This window comes from Sitophilus oryzae, unplaced genomic scaffold (assembly GCF_002938485.1).
Source record: "Sitophilus oryzae breed Bouriz unplaced genomic scaffold, Soryzae_2.0 scaffold_1307_pilon_pilon, whole genome shotgun sequence".
NCBI lineage: Eukaryota > Metazoa > Arthropoda > Insecta > Coleoptera > Curculionidae > Sitophilus > Sitophilus oryzae.
Genome location: NW_022145957.1, coordinates 3,712,284 through 3,723,750, shown reverse-complemented (window position 1 = coordinate 3,723,750; position 11,467 = coordinate 3,712,284). Strand labels below are relative to the sequence as shown.

Below are 11,467 nucleotides of genomic sequence, written 5' to 3'. Positions count from 1 at the left end.
GCTACTAAATAAAGCAGAATGGTCCTATGTCGATATAAAAAAATAAATCTTATTTTTACGTGAAGAACCACCCCACGAGAGACGCCACATGTTTTTGAAACACCCTGTATAAAGAACATGATACGCCGTCTTTCCCTCCGTTCAATCGGTCTTATTGAGAAGATGTAAGAGATGGCATTATACCTTCCAGCATTTTCGTATCTGAAATAAAATAATAGCTAGTCTCGCGGAAGAAACAGTCTCTTCAGGAAGACACCTAGTTACACAAGTGAAATGAAGAAGTTTTACGTAATCTTGGTAAGTCCTGGCATATATGTTAACGGTATAGAGTATACTTTAAGATAAGAATTTAACATTTAAAATGTCTTAAAAATATTGAAGTAGAACAAGTTTAATAAGTAACTGATACAGACAAATTATGCTTTAATAATAGGCTAGAAAATAATAAACGAAAATCTCAGACTAACTTACAAATTCATTTTTTTCGTAATATATAAATAATTATTTTACTAAAGTACTATGCACTGAAACAGTAAACTAAAAAATTATTTAAGTTGTAACTTAAACTGCGCGTCCCTGACGGTATTGTACAATTACAAATCGACAAAAAATCAATTTTTTATAGAATATCAGTTGGTTTGTAATCCAGTGGACACAAACTTTGCGGTGGCTCGTTACTCATAAACAAATTTAACATTACCACAATAAGGTAAAAATTTAAAGTGTTTTGGTTTTTAATAGAATTCGATATTTTAAATAGATTTTTCATCTTTCGTTTTCTATTGGTAACATGTAGGTCCTGATGTAGTGGCGGATATAGAGGGGGCCCATGGGGCCAAGCCCCCCTCCTAACATCTATAAATTGGGTTAAATATTTGGTTTTTGGGTTAAAAATGGATTCCTAAAAACCATATTCTACATTACTTTTATTTTTACATAAATTCCTGTATCCGCCCCTGTCTTGAAATGTGTAGGTTTAAAGTATTCTTTTTATTGATTTGGTAAATTACACGTAAAGGTAAATATACACGTAAAGAGTCACTCAAGTTCTTTATTGGATAATAAACTCAATAACATTAAACAAGAATAAATACATTTATTTTGCCGTTCTCTTTTTCAGTTACAAAACCCATCAGTAAATGGTATACTATTAAACCTATTAATAGATTAATAGGTCTAGATATACATAGTATTTACTAGATATATGTATTAGTATAAAAATATACATACCGTGAACATTTAAATAATGCAATTTTTTACCCATAGATTTATTTAACTTATAAAGATACTTATAAACTGTTAATAATATTGTTTTATAACAATACAATATTGTCTGAATAATTACTAATCTGTCTTACAAAATTTGAGTTACAATAACCTTTGTTACTATTATACTTTCACGTTTCGCAAATAGAGGTTGATACTTCTTATTCTTGGTTACGAATGAACTACATCCATTGTCATTTAACAAAGCAGTTATGAAAATAATTATCAAAAAATATTTCAAGCAAACTCTAAACTATAATTGTCGCAATTAACACCTAAGCAGAATTTCCGAAAATTATTTATAAGTATATGTCTATCCTTATTAAACAACTACTTTTTTTACAATGAAGTTAAGAGATACCATGTTTGCGTGTTTTGATAAAAGCGTTTATGAAAATTATGGTATTATAACCTTATAAATCATAAGGTTACCTATTATACCTTCTTAAAAGTATCACGTGTGAAAATGTACTACTAAAATGCTTCATTATTTGTTCTACCTACATATTCGAGAAGAAAACAGTGGATGACTACGTAATTAACTAAAGATTATCTAAGCGACCATCACTTAATGTACTATCATGATATAATCTTAGCTTGAAAAGGTCTATGTAGTTCGATATCCTGTATTCATCTTTATGTTGAAAAGAAAAGTTTTCTTCGATTACAATCTGTTCATGTGTTTACTTTACAATTACGAAATTTAAAATTAAATTACTTCGTATTACAAAATTATCATGTTATAAATATTTACTACATTATTTCTGATATAAAATGACCAGAGAAGTAATTTTAGAACAAAATTACTAATTTATGTGTTAACTTCAAATTAGCAGTAATAATTGCAAACTAATTATTTAAAATTATAATTAGTTATAATTATTTGCAAAATTAATTTTTAACTCATATCTGGTAGTAGAACACTATACTATTAGCACCGAATATTAACCAAAGATAGTGTTTTAAATATCCAGATAATTTCTGCATTCGTATTGAAGTCAATATTGACGTGAGGGTATGGGTAATAATAGCTTGTGATATTAAAGCTTAATAAGCAATATTGATATTTCTAATATTATTAGAAATATTAACCTCTCCAAAAAAAAATCCTTTATGGGTATTTCGCCACTGCACTGCAAGAAAAATCTACAAAATAAAATAGTTATTTTTTGTAAACACTTCTGCGTTTAACCTAAACGGACACTGCTTGTCAGAAGTTATGTTTACAGTTATACAAATTTGCCTAACAAAGAAAAAAATGCTTAACGTTTTGGAAAGTTTATCTCTTTCCGTCGTCGTCGGAAGCAAAAAAAAATACAAAGAATAAAGAAAAAAACTATTTAAAACATTTAAATTCAACTATTCGAGAACACTTTACTTTTTTAAAACAGATACGTCTACAAGAAACCGTTGACGTTCTGTTAAAAAAAAATTAACAAAACGTTGTGGTTTTTTTTCGGTAACTTCCTGTTTCACCGGAAATTACTACAATTTTTGATTTTTAAATGACACCCTCGGTATTTTTTTACTTTATTCGATAGAAAATATCACTCTGAATTGAAAGACATATCATGTCAACTTTTGACATTTTCGCATATGGTTTATTTGAAATTATAACTTGCGGTTCGTAACGAAAATTTGACTCGAAATACCAAGTGTATGGTATCAAGTTATGCGTAAAAAAATGCTTCCAAATATGCTAATGAGCCACCCTCGTTCCATTTGAAAAAATTGAGATATGATTGAAAATTCGATTTGAGCATTTTCTAACTGGCCAGGAGAAGACACTAAAAACATTAGAAGATCAAATCTATTTTTCCAATGCTTCTTGATTAAGAATTAGTGTTTTTAACATAGCTATGGCACTCTAGATTACATTTTAAAATACGATTTTTTATTAAGCGAGAATGTCAAAAGTTGGCATATGATATGTCATTCTATTCAGAATGTAATTTTTTATCGAATAAAGTAAAAAAATACCGAGGGTGCGATTTAAAAATCAAGAGTTGTAGTCATTTCCAGTGAAACAGAAAGTGACCAAAAACAATTGAATACGCCAATCAATCCTAATTTATGTCATATACTAACATACCAAATCTCGTTGTATTATCTGAAAAAATAATTTTTTGTTCCGGTTCTATGTTTTGACTCAACATTTTATTTTTACCAAGCACGGCTCCTGAAAAATAACTATCATTATTGTGACCAAATTAATCCACGCAAAAAGACTGGTTCCCTGTTTCTTTTTTTCATCATTATTTTTTCAATTTTCAGCTATCAGGATTGATTTTTTCAAGTTTCTCATGAATATCAGGAGTTGCTTCTGCTTCTGCAAAGGGTACTGCTGATAGTAGTCCCTTTGAGAGTCAAATATTTAAGCAGTGCTCATATATTTAGTTATTTTTTTTTTAATAAACTGTGAAAAATTCCTCCATTTTTTGAGGTGACCTCATTCCGAAATAAGTTTCCCCCTAATAATCGTCATATATTTCGCTGTTTTTAAAATGTTAATGAGACACAAAATTTATTTAGTTCAATGCCACGGAAAAGGTGATAATAGTTATCGGAAAATGTTATTAATTAAAAATATGACGTTAATTTCTTCTAAACCAGTACGGAAATTTGGAAAAGTACAAACGGGAGCAAAAAATTTTTATGAAGAATGCATTTTCCTCAATATATCAATAACAAAAAAAGTTTTTACTCTTGTAAAGACAATCCGGGGACATATTGTATATAAATATTTGACTAACAAATATGTTACTATCAGTTTTGTTCTTTTGCTTCGAGAAGAAAATTGGCATAATTAGGTAAAATTAAAAAAGAATCAAGTTTATGAAATAAAATTTTCTTTTAAATGTACGTCTTTTTACGTACATTTTTCGGCACTTTTGGAGTGACACTCCCTCATTTCGCTTTAAAACTGAACTTGAAGTTTCGCAATGCGTATTGCGTGTATCGCTGCTAGCGTGGAGTGAGACGTTCCACCTGCTTAATTGCGTGGAGTAATCGTCGTAATGGAACAAGAGCGCATGTGAAGGCATTATTCCTATGCAAGATTCAGTCTCCGTATCACTATGAGAGGAAAGCAATGTCCATTCTAAAGTAACTTTTATGTCCTATAGGATACGTCCAACGTTGGATCCAGCTTTGTAACCAACTTTTGGCACAGGTTTCGACAATATTGCAATTGACAAGTGTGTCCAAGAGTTCATGTGTCCAACGTTGGAAGATGTCTGCCACATCGTGTGGGACCGGCTTAAGAGTTGAATCTCGTTCGTTTCATCTCGTCTTAAATGCCATTTTTTAGACCAATGTTTCTTTTTTTTGTTGTAGTATACTAAAACTATTATTAACAGTATTAAAACTGCAAATATTCTCTTCCTGATTAAAGACACTATTTGAACTACACCGTTGACTTTTTATTAATGGAATGATATTTACAGAGTGAACGTGTAGGTTTAATTACACTCTTGCAGTGAACTCTCTAGATGTGTGATTCCGGGAATGCGCGTCATGAATGAAGGAAATAATTGTTTGTACTTGAAGCGAGCCCTTTAGAATTTAATCATTTAAATTGTCAAATTTCACAGAGACCTGAGAGCATCAGATTATTATGTTAGTTTTAACTTAATTCAAAGCAAAAACTAACGCCAAATTCAAATATCACTTTGTGGTAGAAGAACTACACGTTAAATATTTTTGTTGGGCCAATTTCTTTTATGAATAAAAAAAACTACTGATGAGGCTAGTACCAGAATCATCCTATTCCTAGTGAAGGTCATCAGAGGTTTCTTGGATTGATCTTGGATAGTCCACTATCATGGAAGCCTCATATATCTTATATTAAATCAAAGTGTCTCAAACATCTCAACATCATTAAGGCTTTTGGTAATTCTAAATGGGGTTACCATCCAACTTGTCTTCTTCAGCTACTTAATAGTTCTATACTATCTAAACTTGACTATGGTGATGTTGTCTATAACTCTGCCAGAAAGTCTTACCTAAAACCCTTGGATACAATACTCCACACCAGGAGCTACGATTACCTTTGGGTGCCTTTCGCACTACACCGGTGGAGAGTCTTTATGCTTTATCTGGATATTCTTCCTTGTATCACAGGAGAACTCCATACTCTTAATTATGGAATATCCATTAAGTCAAAGCCTTTTTTGATTGACTGTGTCAAGTTCTTCGACTTACAAGACAGTGAAACGTATACCGTTAATCCAAAATACCAACGCCCCATTAATATAAGATACCACCTATTTTCCTCCCAACAAAACATTTCCTAAGCAGTGGCATTTTACAGAAAATATTTGTTTTAATTTAGATATTCTTTTTCATTTTAAAATATCTGTTTCAGTCGTGACAAATTCATTCAGAACTTATATTCTTAAGTTATTAGTATAGCAAGTAGTTTGTTATTTAACCTTTCTTATTGGCTTTAATTTTGTTGTCTGCCACACTTGCTGTCTGCCACTTTGGCTTTTTAGCTTCTCTGTTTTTTTAATCTTCGTACATTCTGGTCAGGTACTTTATTATATTCGTTGATTAAAGTAAAGCCATATTAGTCTCACAAATGCATTCTGCATACTTTTTATTTTGACCCAGATCAAAGAAGTAAAAAAAATATCTATACTGAGCCCACTAAAACAACGAAGTCTATAAATTATGTTGACAAAAATATCAGATGTAATATGGTATATAATACTAGAGTACTTGACTTGGTTATTTAATAACGAAACAACTAACTTTCACTGTTAAAAGAAACCACTTGAGTTAAAATAAGACGACTTTAAAATTATCGTCGTCATTATAAGTACTCTAAAGTTACCAATAAGCTCATCAGTACTTATAATTGATTATAAAACATCGTGGTTGTCATGATATTGGTTGTGGGTTATAGTGTACGCTTGAGCCAATTTATTTGATAGTCCGGAAGCATGAAAAAAAACATGAGAGAGAAGCAGTTGTCAGACAAGTGGATTTTTTTCATGTTTTCATCTTAATTCCTTAATTTTAATTTCACGTATTAGGTTTGGCAGTCTAATACAGGCACTAATTATTATTAGTAGTATTTATGAATGCACGTCATTGTTTATTTTAGTTCTTCATACCTATCATTCTACAGTATGTCCCTGGATTGTCTTTACAAGAGGAAACACATTTTTATTGTTCACATTTTGAGAAAAATGCATTCTTCATAAAAAATTTGCTTGTTCTAAAATGGTTAATCTAGTTTATACTTTTCCAAATTTCCGTACCGTTTTAGAGAAAATTACAAAAATTTGAAAATATAAATTTTTTCTAAGAGCTAAAAATCAAAAGGCGGTTTTATGGTAATATAATTGCGATTTCATTCTTTGATTTTTGCATTTTGATTCAGGTAATATTTTTTGCTGTTATTAAAGTATGACATTTTCCGATAACTATTATCACCCTTTTCGTAGCATTGAACTAAATACATTTTGTGCTTCTTTAATCTTTTAAAACAGCAAAGTAGATAGACAGACGAGAAATTAAAAATTAGAATTCTGTTAATAACAATCTATCAAAGAATGGACTTTTTCTAGGAAAAAATTCAGCTAAATTTTTATGTTTTTTATTTAATTTTCTCTAAAACGATATGAACATTTAGAAAAGTTTAAACGGTATTAACTATTTTAGGACAAGCAAAAATTCTTATGAAGAATGCCTTTTTCTCAAAATGTCATTAATAAAAAAGTTTTTCCTCTTGCCTTGTTTTGTTAAGTAACTTATCAAAATGTCTAGAGGAAAAAAATGATCAGCGCCATTTTACTAATTTTACAGGAGACTTATATATAGCTTATAGATTTCGGCTGGTGCTTACCAGGTTCTGTCCCTGTACGTATATTTTTACTAGGCATGCATCATATGATTTACCAGCTTATTGTCCTGCAGAGTTTATTTATTTTGTAGGGGCCTGTTAGATCTACTATAATATTATAAAACCATAAAATTAAGAAATTTAAGTTTCAATATGAATTTAAGTGTCATTTAGTGAATATAAATTTTATCAGTCGATATATTTGTAACAAAATAATTCCAATTTTAGGCACCATACACACGAAAAAAAAAAACGATGTCAGAGCTGATTGGAAATAACGATCGCTGTCATTTTATTTGCAAAATTATATGATAAATGTTATTGATGATTATTTCGAAGCCAACTCGACGCAATTTTCATTATAATATTATGTTTGCTAAGTCTTAAAAATAATAGAGTTAAGTCATAAAAAGTATATATGTATATTTTTTTTTTGTAAGGAGGTGAAATGCAATTTACGCACGAAGTGTCGGGCTCTTAATAAATACCGACTAAAACACCTCCTTTTACGTCTTGGACTCTAGTTCGGGACCGTTTAGCACATTACTTCGAGACTAGTCGTGGTTTATGGTATCAGCGGTTATCCAGGTCGCTTTTCTTTTCCCTTAGTATCTTTTCCACATACCTTGATATGCGGTTCCAGTTTTCAGGGCTTTGATGCATTTTTTGGACGATGTTATGAGGGGATAGTTGTCCTTCAATTTCTTCTTCGATATTCCTTCTGTATACACTCCACTTCTCGCATGTAAAAAAGGTATGTTCTGCGTCGTCATAACCTTCGCAGTAAAGGTATACTGGTGATGTTACCTTTCTCATTTTTTCAAGATACGATAAAAAATAGCCGTGGCCGCTAAGAAACTGGGTCAAGTAATAATTTATTTCGCCGTGTTCCCTTTGTGTCCAGGTTTTCACAGATTTAATAAGTCGCGCAGTCCAGCGACCCCTACTCTCCTGTTCCCAAAATCTCTGCCATGTCCTGTTGATTTCCTCCTTTTTAACTTCTTTTTGGTTCAGTTCGGTTTTTCTTTGGTATATGGCATACCGTTCTCTGGCAAGTAGAGCTATAGGTGCTATCCACAAAACTGCAGGTTCGGAAACTGTGCGGTAAGATGAAGCTACTCTGAGTGCTGCCTGTCTCTGCACTTGGGCCAAACGTTTTCTATATTTTTCCTTCGATAGAGCTACTGCCCAAATCTCAGCGCCATATAGGAGAACCGATTGAACAGTCGACATCAATAATCGCCGTTTACTTGACTTGGGTCCACTCGTGTTGACCATAAGTCTACTCAGTGCTGTGACCTTTAGCGGCCTTGCCTGCGGTCATTTTTATCTGTTCCCAGAAGGTCATTTTATTGTCTATGGTGATGCCAAGATATTATATATATATATATATATATATATATATATATATATATATATATATATATATATATATATATATATATATATATATATATATATATATATATATATATATATATATATATATATATATATATATATATTTTATATTCTCCATATCTCTAGCTGCGATAAGTGCGGCGACGTCATCGGCGTATCCGACCAATACTGTTTCCTCGGGCATATTTGTTCTCAATAGGCTATCGTAAGACCCATTCCATAAATCCGGACAAAGGATAGATCCTTGTGCAACCCCCGATGTTATCGTCTTCCTTCTGTACCCTTCTTTAGTTTCGTAAATGAGAACGCGATTTCTTAGGTAGTCGTCTATCGTTCGTAGAAGATATTTCGGTATGTGAAAAGATTTTTCTAAAACCGTAAGCACATCGTTCCAGTTTGCTGAATTGAATGCATTCCTAACGTCAAGTGTCACGAGTAGGAAAATGCGGCGTGAATGGCGGTTGCGGTTTTCCGCTTTTCGAACGGCTTCGACGACCTCCATGACAGCATCAGTTGTAGATCTTCTAGACCGAAAACCATATTGTTTAGGAAATAATCCCCCAGCATCTTCTATTGCGCTAAGCAATCGTGGCTTCAGTAATTTCTCCAAGGCTTTCCCCGCTGCGTCAAGCATGCACAATGGTCGGTATGAGGACGGCTCAGTTGGATCTGCTTTTCCTTTGCTGATCAGGACAAGACGTGCAACTTTCCAACGGTTGCTAAAAACTCCTGTCGACAGGCAAGCATTATACATTGTCAGCAACAGTTCAGGGTTTGATTGAAGTGCTATCTTAAGAACTTCCGCCTGCATGCCGTCTGGGCCAGGAGCCTTTTTATTTTTTAAACTCCCGATGGCTTTTTGTAGTTCCTCTAGTGAGAAAGCAGGAATATCCTCTACCAGCTCTATGGCGACACCAGAGCGCACAATGTGCGTGGGAAATAAAGCGTCTACAATATGTTTCATTGTGTTCGCATCCATGACGTTTCCTGATTTTAGTGCACCAAGCTTCTGTGTTACTAATTTGTAGCCCGTACCCCAAGGATTTGAGTCTATATCCTGTATTAATGTTTTCCAGCATCCTTTTTTGCTCGTGTTAATTGCACTCCTGAGTTCCTTCTTTTTTGACTTGTATTCCTCGGATTTCCTGTTTGCTTCTTCCTGGTTTCTGGATCTCTGTGCGATTCGGCGTAGTCTTAAACATTCTTTCCGGATATTTAAAATTTCGGTGGTCCACCAGTATATATATAAACTGGTCTCTTACCATGACAAGGGCATTTTCGAGGCACCGCGGCCTCGCATGCTGATGTTAGAAGACGCATAATATCTTCGACCATTGCTTCTGTTTTTTCTTTATCACATGTTTTAGGCCTCTCTATTTTCTAAGCTCCCTTCGCCAAAGCATTTGAGAACTTGTCTTCGTTAATTTTCCCGACATTCCAGTTTAGTGGCTTATCCAAAAAACTATTTTGTTGTGGCTGTCTGTCCTGAATTTCGAAAGTAATATACTGGTGATCACTTCCTGTATAATCTTCAATAACTTGCCAGTTTTCTATTTGAGTTGATAAGCGCTCCGAAGCAAATGTGACATCAGGGATTGTTCCCTGTTGCCCTGGTCGTCGAAAAGTTGGAGTGTTACCGATGTTTAAAACCAAAAGTCCCGTTCTCGGCACCATTTCCATTATATATATTTTCCTCTAGAGTTTGTTTGAGACATTCCCAACTCTAGGGCTCGGCCGTTAAAATCTCCACCTACTATTATGCTACCTGTCATGTTCTGTATTGCATCTTCGAGATGATCGAGTTTTTGACAAAAGGTAGGTTCATTGGGCGTAAAATAAATAAAAAAAAGTATAAAAAGTATATTAAAATAATATATAAAACAATATGTCGAAATATCTATATACCAACACTGGCGAAGGATATAGTTTCAGAGATATTAATAAATAAATAAAAAATATAAATTTTTCAGGCTTTCTTAAAAAAAATATTAAAAATACAAAAACTGTCCTGATATCAAAACTATATTAGGTATTTACTGTAGATGCTAATTTTAATTTTCTTTTTAATATCGCAGTCTTATCATACAGGATGTTCAAAATTCTACGCCAAACTTTCTAAAATATAGAAAAAAAATTCATTGTTTTTTTAAATAGAACGTATATAATATAACCCTATATATTATTTTTTATTAGATGGAGCATTAAAAAATGAACATTTTTTGTATTTAAAGTATTTCAAAATTTTTAATGGTTTTGCAAATACACGCAGTATTATTTCATATGGCTCTCTCAATGGTAAAATACCAGAGAAAAATTATGGGCTTTGATAAAAATTTACTGTGGAAAATGCCATATGAAACATAAAACCGCAAATAACTGCGAAACCATTGAAAATTTTGAAATACTCTAAATAGAAAATATGTTTATTTCTTAATTCTCCATCTGTTGAAAAATATGTTCCATTTAAAAAAAAAACAAGAAAAATTATTTTATATTTTAGAAAGTTTGGCGAAGAATTTTGAACATCCTGTATGATTTACGATTACCATAATTACAGCAAAGTAAATACATATCATCTAAACTAAATACATAATATTGTTTTGATTTCAGGACAGTTCTTGTATTTTTAATATTTTTTTTAAGAATTGGAAAGCATATATTTTTTATTTATTTATTAATATCTCTTCATATCTTAGGATTTGGTTTGGTTTGGTTTAAACAAAATATAAAGTGGCCTGAAAGGAAACCAAAAATGCAATAATATACAGGGTGTTCAATTTGAAAAAAATCATCCCGATCAACTTACTTTTTTGAGCCACCCTATAGAAGTTAAAATATTTTCCTGAAATACATCCTAGAACATACTTTAGGTTTGCAGTTAAACAAAATTCCCAAGTTTTTTTATTCTAGGAGCTACAGATACCCGACGCACTATTGCCGGACCCTGTA

General features: G+C 32.2%; 1 protein-coding gene across 1 annotated transcript in view; it reads left to right on the top strand.

Moving 5' to 3' along the window:
* Positions 1-236: 236 nt before the first annotated feature.
* The window catches only part of LOC115874955 (PAX-interacting protein 1-like), a 49,056-nt gene continuing 37,825 nt past the window's right edge, over positions 237-11,467 (top strand). The window contains exon 1 of the mRNA XM_030890263.1: positions 237-297. Coding sequence (XP_030746123.1) covers positions 274-297 — 24 coding nt within the window. The 5' untranslated portion in view covers positions 237-273. The remainder of the gene's footprint in view (positions 298-11,467) is intronic.